Raw genomic sequence first — 14896 nt, 5'->3', positions numbered from 1 at the left:
AAACAATTGTGGGTTTTATGGATTTTATTGGTTGTTAGGTAAAATGAATTGAAATTGATTATATTTAAAACACAAACTTTCTCATCATTAGCTTTCATGGTCATTTAAGATAGATCATTGATAGATGTTTTCCAATAATCAAGGAATACTCTTTATCAACTAGCTATAAGAGTGTGTTATTCAGATATGCTCCTAACATTTCCACTCAAGTAGTTCCATATGCATATCTATTAGTCAAGCCCAAATAGTTTAAATCTTGTGCGCACACTAAGATGGACAATACTAGATTAATAAGGAACCATTGCTCGAATCACGATACAAGTATGTAATTTGTTTTGAGTTGAAGGCAACGCTAATGCCAAGATCTCTTTCAATCTTTGAAATATCCTTCCTGATGACAATATTTCTTTGTTGTGTGTTGTCGAAATTTCTAAGCAAATTTGGTGCATCACTCTGCCATTTTGTTTAATTTATCTGCTCCTCAAGATGTTGCTTTTGTTCTTGTGTCTTCTTAAAATAATAAATATAAAGGTGGCATGCCAAATGTACTTAGCCTTCTTTTCAGTTTTTTATATCACAAATAATAGTTCCGTAGCTCATGAGTTTTAGCATGGTTAAACAATATTTTTGGAGGTCAAACTCAACTCTAAGAGTTTTATGTCTATGCTCATATTGTTCTTGCTTAAGGAGTTCCCTATACATATTCAAGGCTTAATCTTGAAAGTTAAAAGTTCAAAAGATGCAAATCAACTAGATGTTTGACCAAGGGATTAAGAGAAGAAATCGAGTTTCATAATTATTGAAGAGGAATACCATGACAATAGGATGGATAATACAAAGCTAAAAAAAATTGAAAAGAGATGGGAGACCCGTTTAACCAGTTGATACAAGTGTTCATATTATACATGTAACCATGGTTTGGGAGTTGAAATCTCGAGCTTGGCAATTTCAAACCTAACATTGTTGACATGTTCAAAATTTGATGTTTTACCTGCATTTCATGAAATTGCATATGGTGGCTAAAATTCTACACTGAACTGTAATTCTGTTAATTTTAGATAACAATGGTTTGTTCTATGCTTAGAGCAATTTTACATCAATTTCATTATCAGCCCAATACCAATATCCAGTTTAGCAATCACATCATCATGATAGTAAAATGCAGATAGAACATAAACAATAATAGTAGGAGACAAGCCAAGACAAGAGGACACAAGATATGGCACCGGTCAGGGACAAACCCCAATGTGGGGAAAACCTTGATCAATTCTTCTTATAATTATTCAAAAGTTCAGCAGAGAGAGAGAGAGTACAATATACAATATTCACTTGCTTAATCACAGTGAAATCTGATCAGTCAAACAACAGAAACAGAAAGCCCTAATCAGAAAGTCAATGCTGGTCAACAGGGAAGATTTTGACCTTCAAAACAACTCTCTCAAACTCGGTAAACTCGGCCTCCAACAACAAGTCAAATCAGCCCAAAAAGAGTCTGAAAATATCCAGTCAAACTTGGTGAACAAAAGTCAATGCAGCAGCAAGCCCTAACACAGTCAATGCTGGTCAAACAGAGGTCAAACAACCTCGGATTTCGTGCCCAGACCTGCAGCATGCCCAAACAGAAATACCCCACACAAAACTGCAGTCAAAGATGGTCAATGCTGTGCGAAACAACCTTCTGCAATTTTCGGTCAATGCAGGGACAGAAAAGTACAGTCCTTTCTTTGCACGTGTGGAGAGTGAGAAGCCTCAAAAATCTGTACCCAATCAAGAAGAGAGATGTGCGAGTGAGTGAAGTGTCCAAATGAGGAGGAGGCACCTTGTATTTATATGCAAATGTTGAAGATGAATAGACATGACTGTTGGGCTTCTGAGCCTACATTAGTTTGCTGGCCGACCTTGACAATTTGTCCATAATCAAAATAAATTCATAATTCCATCAGTACATATGTCAGAATGGGATAATCTTTAGATCAATCCTACACCTCTCGGAGAGAAGAATCCAATAAAAATATGAGCTGTCAAAGGTGAAGTTTGGCCCTAGTTGCCAAAATTAACACTCCTTCTCAACTAGGGAGAACTTCACCTGCCAAACTGTCTGACAATCTTTTCCATCCCTGTCTCTGCTCTACTCTGCTGAACCATGAAGAAAGAATAAATGATCAAGAATGTATCATACCATTCTCCACTGGCCCGAAGTCAGTCTCCAATAATAGAGAGTGTGTCATACCACTCTTAACCGACCTGAAGTCAGTTTCCATTGATCGCAGATCAATATCAACATCCTAGCATAGGGGGTACGGTAGTACACGATGCGTTCATCGGTAGTACCATGGCCCCTATCCTCATTTCCCTTCTCATTGGCTAGATGAGAGGTACTTCCCATGAGTCTCGGACTGCATGGGTAAGATGTATCGGCAGGAGAAGGTGAACCACTCATCCTGCTCACATGTCATAGGAGAAGGTGAACCACTCAACCTATGCATATGTCACCATGGGGTATCATAGGGGAAGGTGAATCACTTACCCGATGTTTGCTCATCGCTCCAAGAAGTACCCCAAGCCCCCCAGAGCTCCTAGAGCTCAACATCCATCTCATATGGGACCCTCATAAGAAGTTCTCTCCGCGACTTCAAGTCGTTCACGGAAGGTTAAGAATTTGACTTTTCTCAGGGGCTTTTTACCATATCCCGGATAAAGTGGTACCTGATATCAATATGCTTGGAGCGGTCATCGCAGAAAATCATGGTTATCGCAGAAAATCATGGTGGTATCCAGCACATTTCTAAACAGCTCACTAAAGAGCTTCCTCATCCAATTGTTGAATTGTAGTGGGTGTTGTTAATTATCCCGAAGTTGCACACCACTTAGCAGTGTTAAAAAGTGGACAGGTTTGTGTGCTTGAGATCATGGATTGCTTAGTCAATGGTGGATCTGCTTGGAACATGCACACCTGTTAACAAACTTGATGTTTGGCTTTTTGCCCTAAGTTTTAGTCTCTTAATTAATACTGAAACTTTAATTGGCCATTACTTCTCACCTGGGAGGGTTTTTTTTGAGTAGGATATACTGTTGGAAATGTATCAGCAAGGCCTACATAACCTTGCTATTTGTGAAAGATTTCGGTGGCGAAAGTTTCCACGCTAGTTGATAAATTTTTTCTTTTCTTTTTCCAACTTTTGTTCTGGCATAGGTTATTGGAAGAATCTCTGGTTTGAAGGAAATTAACAAGTCAAAGTCTATTCTAAGGCAACAGCTATCTGAAGTGGACCAACTGGAATTTACACCTGAGGCCAGCGAGTTTGTTGGGAGCCAGACCAAAGTGAGGTTCTGTGGACAAGACCATACAGATTCTCCCTGTGATTATTCCTGAAGCAGTCAGAGTGCCCTGAGGCCAGCAAAGGTCTGAGTCAGATTTTCTGTGACTGCGAGAAGAGTTTTCCATTATTATCTGGCTCCCGAAACACCTAGACCAAATTCTGGGTAGGCTGAATAATTCCGCTGATAAATCTGGGTTTCTCTGGAGGTTGAACGACATCCTCTCATGAGATCGAACTTCCCTGAAGTACTCTGTAACAGACTGCAGATCCTGAGGCTCATCTGTGACAGGTCCAAGTTAAAAAAGCGATCCGGAGACAGCCAAAGATTGCCGAAGGTTTCAGTTGGTCGAATCCAAGCTTCTTGTGGCTGATTGAGGTTCCGGGAGGCGTGATCTCCTGAATATTATAGTAACAACTGCGGATCCTATGGTTTACTGCTACTCAGATCTGTATTCTTGAGGATTAAATGCAGCATAGAGAAGGGTTCTGATGAAGTACAAAAGTATTAATGCATAAACAGAGTGTAGGGTTATCATATTATAGATAGGTTTAAACTTCTGTGGGAACCCTGCTATTTTCAGAATTTGTTGTAGTTTGTTGAACTGGCATTGGGGTTCTATTGGTTGGTGAATTATTGAACCATATTGTTGAGGTTATTACAGTATTCGAGCCAGCACTGAATTACATTCTTGTATTGCTATTACATGGTTGTACACAATAATGGTTGTACACAATAAAATCTGTATTGAAACCCTATCCACTGAAAGAAATTTGGGGCAAAAATTGTCTTAGACTTTAGTCTATTACAGTGAAAGAAATTTGAGACAATAGTTGTCTTAGTCTATTACCTAATGCAATAGACTAAGGCAACTATTGTCTCAAATTTCTTTCACTGTAATAGACTAAAGTCTAAGACAATTTTGCCCCAAATTTCTTTTCATAATGCAGGGGTTGCTTACACAAACGCTAATTTGCATAGCAATTTTGTCTTTGTGTCATCATTATAACTAGTACTTTAAAAATCAATTGAACTGGAACATCAGCTAACCCCCTTCGGATCTCAAACTGGGTTGGGAACTGGTTCAGCTGGTTCAAACCCTTGATGCTTATTCTTAATTTTTAATTAAAATTTTAATATTTTTATTTATTCTTTAAGTGAACCGGTTAAAAAATCTTGTTTTTGCCTGATTTTGATTGAAGTAACCCTTGTTCGATTTCGGGTTCGATTCCAACTATTCAAACATTGATTATAACCAACTGAACCAATTCTTAAAAATGGTTTACCTTCAGCATGGTTTCTATCACAGCTTTGGTGGGACTCATTTAGCAAATATACTGTCGCATGTTTTTGCTTTAATCAAGAGTCAAGACTGCCAAACAATGTCAAACACCTTTTGAAGCCACACTGGTTTTTGTTTTCACAACAGCGGTATTTCCGTTGTTCAGGAATTTTTACATGCCGTTAAAGAGATCCATCATAGAACTAGAGACTTGTGAAAGAATTACTTTGATGAAGTGTACTATAAAACTCCTCTTGCATCTCTTCAAAGGATCAGGTTTTGCTGAGGTAGAGGCTGCTATGAAATAAGAAAGCGGGGTTTTAAGCTGCTGAGGCATTTTGACTGAAAACGAGCGTGTCTTATCCAAAGAGGAGGTAAAGTTCGTGTTGCAGGAAGGAACACCATCACTACGACAATAAATGGATACATATATATCATATAAAAAATCTATATAAATCATAAAAAGGAGTACATATAAATCATCATATAAAAGGTTATATATAAATGATAAAAATGATTATGTATAAATGATATAAAATATTATCATTGTGTCATGAAACAACCCTTTAACACCATTTTCTCTGAACGTTATGTGCATTACTTACAGTTTAATATAAATTTACTACTGTTTCCAGACTCTATCAGAATAGGTAGGATTTCACATAGGCTTACAGTGAAATTGAAACTGAAACTGAACTTTTGATGATTTGAACAAGCAGATGTTAGTGAAATTAGTCGTATGTCAATCGTAGCCTAATGTATGGGCCTTTTGTGGTGCTTGTTTGAACCACTATCATATAACTAATGTAACTACTTATCTAACCAGTGCACACAAATCATCATATTTCCATGCCACAATGATCCTTTTAATGTTGCTCTTCAATTTCATAGCCTCTCATGAAATAAAGTATCAAGCAAAGCTAGGTATGTATATGTGTCATTCAATTTTAGGAGTCCAATTAAATTATAACTCGAACCTTAATGTAATTCTAGAAAACCTTCTAATGTTCGAACTTGAAGAATTTACAAGTGTTTCCTTTTGTACATTGCTTACCTACAACAAATGCGTGGAGAATCCTTATTCTGAAGTCAAGGCAATATCTTATTCAAGATTTGATATTCATTTTGAATTGTTGTTTGTCCTTCCATTTTTTTGAAACTTGCAAAGGTTCAACAAAGGGGCTGAAATCACATAACATTCCCCTTTGAAATTGATTTTAAAGATGTCTAAAGCATTTCCTTGAAGTTTTGTACATGATATAGTTGCAGTCTGAATGATTGCTCTTCCATCATCACTTGTAATTAATATAATGTCTTGTAAAATAGGGCATTTCTTAAATGCATGTCCTTATTTCACATGAAACATCTTTTCACTTTTGGAGTGTCTCTTTTAAATTCAATTTAAACTGTCTCAAATGTTTCATCCAGTGTTGTTAATATCGGCGAAATTCGAAAATATCGGCAAAATAATGCGATATTTTGAAAATATCGGCAAAATATCGGCTATGTTTAAAAATTTGGAAAAATTGATTTCTTTATGCTTGCCGATATTTGCTGATATTTTCGCCAATATTGCCGATAAGATGTTTTCTGGACCCTCGCCGATATTATCAACACTGGACTTTCATCTAACAAATTACGAATGTTTAATTTATTTCATGTAGTAGCTATTCATGAGATAGGGATTGTTGGAAAAACTGAAATATATTGACCATGATAAAGTAATATCCGCATGTAATTACGTTGCAAGTGGATGTGTTCTTGGCCTTGGGAGATGTGTTCTCATGTCTCCCCATTCTAGAGACGTGTCCCCATCCCAGGGGCGGGAAGGCTCCCTGACTGAACCCAAGGGACATCCTGATGAATTTTTTCCAAATTTATGATCTGTATGGTCCACTCCCATGCATAGTATTCTCATTTTCAGGTCTGATCCATGTCCTTCATGCCCAAGGATCTGATTTGCATTTTCCATAACTTTGGATTTGTTACATTAATCTGTCCAGGAAGTAACTGAGGATCAGATTTGCTTTTTCCACAGCCTTGGATTTTATTACATCAATTTGAACAGGAAATAATCATAAGAGACAGACCTCCCAACTAGCTAATATAGAGTTTCAGTCTATATATTTGTGCTTTATATTTTGTGACAACCTTTTAGAGAAATCCAACTCTTGTGCCTAGTGCAAACATGTAGACTGTATGCCTTCTAAGTAACTCAAGATTTGTCTAGTGCCAAAATATAGAACACATGCTTATGAATTTTTCTCAAGATTCACACTTCCCGTGACTGTGTACCCTCCCTGAGTTTTGGCTGAGTGATATAACATCCAAAGTATTGTTCTAAGTTATAAAGTTTAGTTTTACAGCCCATATCACATATTTTTATGTTAATAGTTTTTCCAGTTCATTTCAAGATTTAAATTTTTGTTAATTGCGTAGCCTTGATACTTGAGTTGTTATATCATCAGTGAATGAATAATATTATTTCATGTTGTTTGTTCCACAAAAAAGTCAGTTTTATCTTTTATATTCCGAAGTTTTTTCATATGTATTAACTTATTAAGTCTTACACGTGAAGCACCCTGGAGTCCCACTGAACCTTGCTTTCAAAAGTTGCATCTCCATGCCTGTTCCTTTGTACATGTCCTGTGCTCATGTACGTTGACAAGTTAGATATGTAGTGATTATGTGATTTGGCCAAATTTAAGGTAACTCAATGGAACATTTGCTTTAAAAAATTCAGCAGCCAGCATTGGATACATTGGTTATGATCACAATCCATACCTATTATTGCGCTGAGAGGTGCTCTCCAGCCCAGTATGGAAGAGATGTTGTAATGTCCTGTCCTATCCTGTTAAACATTTTGACTTGGTCAAATTATATAAAAATAAAAATAGAAAAAAAATTAAAAAAAATATAATTATTATTAATCATTAAACCAGCCTAGATTAATCTTAACTCCGGATCTACCAAGCACTGAGAGGGAAGATTTCTCTTGAGGTGCAAACCTCTTTTAGAGTGAAAATCGATTTGATTCCTCGTGGCACTTGGTAAATCTGGAATTAAGATGGATCTAGGCAGCTCACTTTGGCAAGCTCTCACTTTGACTCACCTAAATGTTGGAATTCTTGAAAATTGTGTCTAAACAGCCTAGTTGCTAGTGTCATGTGCATCAATCAGTTTGAGAGTTGCTTAAACATTAAAAGTCACACATAAACACTACATGTCTCTTTTGTTTGGGAACATTGTGGGAACATTGTTGATATAAGAGACCTTTTAAAAAAATCGACTTCCATATATAGCAGTTAGTTATCATATGTTGCCAATGTCGCCAATGCTATGCCTCTTCAAAGAAGTAAAAGGGGCTTTGACAAGCACCAATGGGTTGCAATTAGAGAGAACCATTGGGATTTTATACATTGTGAATGACATTTTGTTGTCTGTAATGTAATTATATTTGCGTATTTTTAAAATCACATATGTGGCATTCCAATATTAGGTTGAACTATCTATTCATAAAGATCCAATATCTTAAAAAGTTAATAAAAAAACTAAACACTTTAGAAGTCATAAAAGTCAGTGTAAGAGATTCATATTCTTTTTAAAGATAGCCCAACAAACCATCTCTTAGATTAAGAGAATCTGTGAGAGGTAGTGCAGTTGCTGAATTAATTTATCGTATATAACGTTGTTTCTTTAGATATAAGAGGATTATTTCAAAGTTCTTTTATTATATTTTGTAACATATGCTGGTAGTTATCTATTTTTTAAGTTTAGGTATTCAATCATATCTATTGGGATTGTGTATATTCAAGTGATTGGTTTGCATTTTGTTTGATGAATATATTCTTTTGAACAGATGACGCTATAAAGCGGGAGACTGGAAATAGGGTGCACCATGCAAATATTCAAGCATCAAAGGTGAATCCCAGTCCATTTTAATCAAGTCATGTAATGTGTGCGCTTTCTGTAAGATGCTTGCACACTATCTAATATTGTTTAATCCCACTTTTTTCTGCTTTGCCTTTTCTTTTATGAATTAGCTTGCACTTGTCAATGTGTATGAGATGGGAAAATAGAGGTAAGATATGGCAGAACAATGTCCGTGAAAGTAGGAGCTTTGGGTTGGATGGGTGTTTTTCAATCCTCCCAGAAGACGTGCCCCTTCCTCATTTTTGCCCATAACACTACTTCTCAAAACTTAAAGTCAATTTTATACTAATAGGCTATGCAGAGTGTTGAAGATATTGTTGCAAAAAGTACTGTAGCAAGTGTTGGTTTTTTTTCTTTTTTCTTTTCCTTGTCTGGGCAAAGGTAACTTAAATTGATCTTATAATAGACTATGCCGATTGAAGGTTTTGTTGCAAACAATACTGTAGCAAGGCTTGTCTGGTAGATTTTTTTTGTTAGGGAAAAAGCCCATTGGTCAAGAATCAAGATGTTAGTAGGATTGGGTAAGGTGATGAAGAAGCAACTCATTTTGTGAGAAACAAAATAGCTGCATACAAATGAGGAATTAATAACAGAAGAACATTACGTGATAGGCTGAATAAAGCTATCTATGGGTTAGTTGGGCATCTATTTGTTTGGTCAATTTTTGTAGTGCAGTAGATCATTGGTTCCTTTGCAATAACAATAATATTGTAGAGTTATGAGAGGATTGGTGTCTGTTAGTTAGTCTTATCTGTTTTTGTTCATTTTTTCTGATGTTTTTCTTTTACCAAGTTCATACCAAATGCATTTTCCTTTGATGGATTGTTGCATGTTACACTAGACTGATAAGAATGAGTTTTGTTTTTAAAATTCTGTATCATGTAATGTCAAGATGGAAACACAAAAATCACTGCATGCAACTTAAAAAGGATTCAAGCATGTGTTTTGGGTAGTAAGTTGTGATTGGTCTGTTACATGAAGTTGTAACATAAATTATGGTTTTGCCTCTTACTAACGCTTCTGAAGATTAGTTATAATTCCAGTCTATTTGCTCAGATCATAAATGTTGATTTTCCTTCATTGAGTTCACCAAAAGAATGTTCCTTTCATGGGTGATTGCTTGTTACACTAGTGAGGTACAAATAATTTTTCTTAGTTCCTTTCATGGATGATTGCTTGTTACACTAGTGTGGTACAAATGGATTTTCTTATGTCAATTGTGTATTATGTAACGTAAAGGGTAACATGCGCAATGGAAATAAAATCTGCAGGTTGGATGAAAATGAATTCAAGCATGTCTTTGTGCACTGCGATTGGTCTATTGCATACTGATACAACACAAGATATAATTTTACTGTTAGTTATCATACAAAGTTTAAATGGTAATGCAAGTCTATTTGCCAAACAGCATAGCATATGACAATATTTTTATCTGTTTGTTTTAGATTGGAGGAGAAACTGACTTTTTTGGCCTAAAGTTTGGTGGGAATAATTTTGGTTTGATGGAGTTTTGGATATTGGATGTTAACATCCCACAATTTGGTTACACTAGGGCTATTCAGGTGTGCTGCATCCATTTCTGCATTTAAACAATCAATCTCATCCAGTGTTGAAAATATCAGTATCGGAAAAATATCAGCGGTGGTCTAGAAAACATTTTATTGGTAATATCGACGAAAATATCGGCAAACATAAAAAATGCATAATATATTCATTTTTTTTTACCAGATTTTAAACATATAAAGCAATAACAACATGAAATAAACACATTGACACATAAATATGAAGTTAACACTGATATATATGATGTGGTGGTTGTAAAATAAAAATGATACATCAAAGGTGATACCAAATCCTGTTAATCCCTGATAATTATCCAATCAAAGACTCAAATGTGGAGAACCAATACAAAATAACATCACATATATATAAGTATTTCATCACCATGAGTTATATGTAGCAAAACAAATAAAATTAGCAGCGATCTATCTAAAATCAGTGCCCTCTTCCCCTTTTACGGAAAAACATGATGGGATGTTTGCAGACTTGCCCCTAGCAGTGGAAGGCTTTGCCCTTGCACCTATTGTCAAATAATGATTGCTTGGCATGGAGCTGTGCTCTCCTATATCTATAATAGATGGTGCTGACGCTGATGCTCCAACAGTCTTCTACTCCTTGTGCTACTCCTCCTCGTGCTGCTCCTCCCTCGAGTCTTCCTCCTCTTGTTGCCCTTGTTCTAATGGTTCCTCTGGCTCTAACTATGCAGGTGACTCCTCCATGATAGGCACTTTAGACTCCACCCTACATTCAGACAATACATCAATATTGTTTAAGGAAATGGCATCTGGATCCATGGGTGTTTCTATTTGCTTCACTCAAAGTTTGATATTGTAATGCACATACACTAAATCATTGAGGCGTGAGAACTCCAACTGAAAGAGTGTAAAGAAAAACTAATAAGTGTTGACTCTTGACAATGGAGGGTCATAAATTAAAATTACAATAAATGTAATTGCTCATCTGAAGGTTGAAGTTCAAAGTTATTCCTGTTGCGCTTTTTTGAGTGTATTTTTTGAAATACACTCTAATTGCACCCACACCTTGAAGAGCTACATGTTTGACTTAGGACTTTTATGACTAATTTTTGCAAATTTGGTGCCCTTGCACCATAGCTTCGCTAACAAATATCTACAACAAAATAGAGAAATAAAAAGTCAAAAACTTAAAACATAATTAAACTTTCAAATAAAAGTTATATAATTGAATTTTAAAAATCTAGAATTATAAATAAGTAAACTCTAAATTGAAAATTCTAATGAGTGATGACTTGTCAATTAAGTGGCATGAAGATGGTCCTTTCCCTAATAGCATCATCAAAGCCAAATAGGCCAACACAATTCTGATAACATTGTATCTCGCGATTGATTTTGCTACGAAGCTTAGGATCAGGTACCATGCTCTGAATATAGGAATGGAGCCCTTCCATCATCTTGCCTTCAAAATCAAAGGCAAGAGTGCTGCTGCATGAATGGGTCGATGAAGCGTCCCTGTCCACCGACTATCAGTCACATCCCATAACATCATATGTCTATCAAGCCCAACATAACCCTTGTCTGCATAATAAGAACGAATGGCCTCCTTGGCCTTATCCATGGCCTCGTACAAATAAGCCAGTGCAGGCTTGTCCCCATCTACCAATCTCAAAACCTTTATTATAGGTTCACTAATCGAGCACGCTTTTTCTAGTTCCTGCCAAAATGTGTTAGTGTACATTTTTGCAATGGCTCTCTCGTCCCATCTCCTGCTGTATCTACACTCGCGCCACTCATCAAAAATAAACATTTGCTTCAACTCAAACTGGCATCGAAGCAAAGACTAGTAATAACGTTGGTGGAAAAACGTGTGATTGCAGGAAGCCACAACTCCTTGTTTCTAGTGTATCTCCTCATGAGGCTAAGAGCAAAAGCATGGTTATATATAAACGTGGGGACACTCATAGCCATATCAATCACCTCTTCGATGAAGGAGAGTTTCCCCATATCCTCAAGCAACAAATCGATATAATAGCAACACATGAAATCCAGAACAATGCACACGAAATCCAGAACAATGTGCAGTGCCTCTCCATAAGCATTTTGCAGGTAGACACATAATTAGTTGCATTATATGTTATGACTTGCATCACATTTTGCACACCAATCTCTGGATGAACTCATCTAACAACTCACATATCATTGTTGCGTATTTTATATATGTTGACGCATCCACTGATTTAATAAACATGGAACCTTTAGGACAATGTATCAAGAAATTTAGAAGGGTCCTACCCTTCCTACTTGTCCAACTGTTAGACATCACTATGCATCCAGACACTTACCTATGTCTGTTTCAACTCTACCAATCGAGTGTTGATATCCAACTTTTCTGCTTGAAGGATTAGCCCCGGCAACTACTCATATGTAGCACTTTTGTACCCTAGGCCCACAACAACAATAACATCACACATTGGCTGCCAAAATGGATTGGTTTTGGTGATGCTGAGAAGTAAGTCGCTCCAAACAAACACCTCCCCATAACTCAATTTGCTTATTGCTTCTCTTTTTTTAACAACTGATTTTATGGAAAGTTGTGCCCCATGTCTTGTTCGTGGAACAAAAATTGATGACCTTCCATTCCCGGTAACATTAGCACTACCAGGTGACGCTATGGAGCCCCTCCCACTACCCTTAGCCTCAAAATCAAAAGAAGATATCCCGAAAGATCTACTTGCAGGTTCAACCTTGTTTTTTTTTGCCTATTCCTTCTTTCTATCTTTTTTATCAATTGCTTCAAGAGTTTTTTGTATAAGCTCCACACTAGAAACAATACAAAGCCCAACATCATGTTTAGGGAGTCTAGCTAGATGGTATTTCAATTGCATAACCCCTCTTGTCATCTTGGTCCCACAAAATTTGCATGAGAGATATGCTCGATTTGTCCCACCATTAGGCTCCCCATGCTCCTTGTTGACCACTACGTGTCAATGACCCATAGCAGTACACCCCCTTTTTTCGCAAAAGGGATAGCGCTTGATTGATGTGTCCGTGCTGTCCAACTATCATCATCAACTTGATCATCATGTTATAATCTAAACTCAATCTGCATGTATATGATGTAAATAATCTTAACACAATTTTCTAGTGACCATCTCCATTTTGGGAGGTTTTTTGTCTCACCGGTCCATTCTTGGATTGTCGACAGAGTTTTCCCCTGCAGTGTTACCTCAAAGCTGGAATGGATTTTGTCGCTAGGATCTTATGCGAGTCCTAGTGTTTTAGATCGAGTCCATGTAAAAGTAATTTGGGAATAATTTTAATTATTTGGTTAAGTTATTTTATTACAAATTGTTTGGTCCGCTAGATTATATTTGTGACGCAGAAATGGATAGTCTGTGAAGGTCTATTAGAAATGGGTTTTCCCCCTTGTGATGTAAAAAATATGAAAATCATGATGAAAGTGTTTTGAGGGTTGGAAAAATAATTTATTCCTTTATAGATTAATTAATTAATTTTTCTGGCGAAAAAATAATTAAAATCCTAAGCTAGAAATTTAATTAATTCTAGGTTTTAGGTAAATTTAAATTCTCCAAAGATAAAATTCGTCAGCCTTTAAAAATTAAATTTTAAAAGGTCTTGGGACTAAAGTAAATTAGTTATTTTGCTAAATTTTAAACCTTTAATCCTTGGGGATTATGTCAAAGTCAATTTTTTAGGGAAATTAACTCAAAAATTCTATTTGAGTTATTTAAAATGCATTTAATTAAAAATTTCAAATTTCTCGAAATATTTAAATATTTCGACAGATGAGATTAAAAGAAATTTTAATTTTCATCAACGATCGAGATTGCTTTGACGATGAATACTCGAACTAGTTGTTGGAGGATTTATCTTTAAATAGGAAGTCATTTGTCAGTTAATCCATCCGATCTTTTGATTGTGTGCTTAGCAAAAAGCTCTGGTGTAATCTTTTTTCTTGTTAATAAAAAAAAGACGCTGGGGTTAAATTTTGTTGGTGTTACTCTTCATAAGAACACTGTAAGATGTGTTGTTTTCATGCATAAATTTTTTTAAAGCCATTGATGATAGCTTCTGAAGAGTGATTTGAGTACAGGTATCTTGCTCAGTCGCTAGGGTTTGAATAATAATTTAAATTTTGAACGTAATAGCAAATGTCTCTATTTGTTTGAATTCTATTATTATTTTTTCGCTCCATTTTTGATGGCTGGATTTAGTTTTGCAGAGAAATCTTGATTTTAGATTTTTGGGTGTTAAGGGAAGTTTTCAGTTGGACCAACTAACTCCCGATCTGTGTTTTTTGAAGAGCCCCGCTAAATTAGCTTTGGGCTTATCAAAGATTTTGTTGGTGATACACAGAGGGTTTCGAGTTAGCACCTCTTTTTAAAATTTAAAAAATCTTATTTTTTGTAGAAAATTTGATAGATTTGGCTATTAAGAGCTTTAGATTATTAGATCTGGAAGTGGAGTTAGACTCATACTCCTCAAATCCGATAGATAGATCTGTAAATTATTTGTATAGATCTGCTATTTATTTGTGTAGATCTGAACTTTTATAACATAATTTTGAATTTTTAACACTTGGGTTTTTGGGATTTTCTCTATTTTTGTACATACTGGGTATTGGGTTTTTCTCTTTCCATTTTTGTAGGAATAGATTTGAGAAATCAGCCAAGGAAATCTTCAGATTGGGGCAGATCTAGACCTTAGGGAGCAAGATTTGGGCTCAAAGATTGTTTTGCAGGGATAGATATGAGAAATCATCTAAGGAAATCTTCAGGTCTGAGATTTTTTTAAAGAGATCTGGGGG

The 14896-nt window shown here is 35.9% G+C and overlaps 1 protein-coding gene across 1 annotated transcript in view; it reads left to right on the top strand.

Moving 5' to 3' along the window:
- The window catches only part of LOC149172057 (T-complex protein 1 subunit gamma-like), a 123920-nt gene that overhangs the window by 2411 nt on the left and 106613 nt on the right, over window positions 1-14896 (top strand). The window contains 1 exon segment of the mRNA XM_089424190.1: window positions 8460-8521. Coding sequence (XP_089280316.1) covers window positions 8460-8521 — 62 coding nt within the window.

The sequence above is a fragment of the Pinus tabuliformis genome, chromosome 4_2 (assembly GCF_031772625.1).
Source record: "Pinus tabuliformis cultivar Carrire ecotype Pingquan chromosome 4_2, CPIR1, whole genome shotgun sequence".
Lineage (NCBI taxonomy): Eukaryota > Viridiplantae > Streptophyta > Pinopsida > Pinales > Pinaceae > Pinus > Pinus tabuliformis.
The sequence above is the reverse complement of the archived record's forward strand: the minus strand, read 5'-3'. Positions and strand labels throughout refer to the sequence as shown.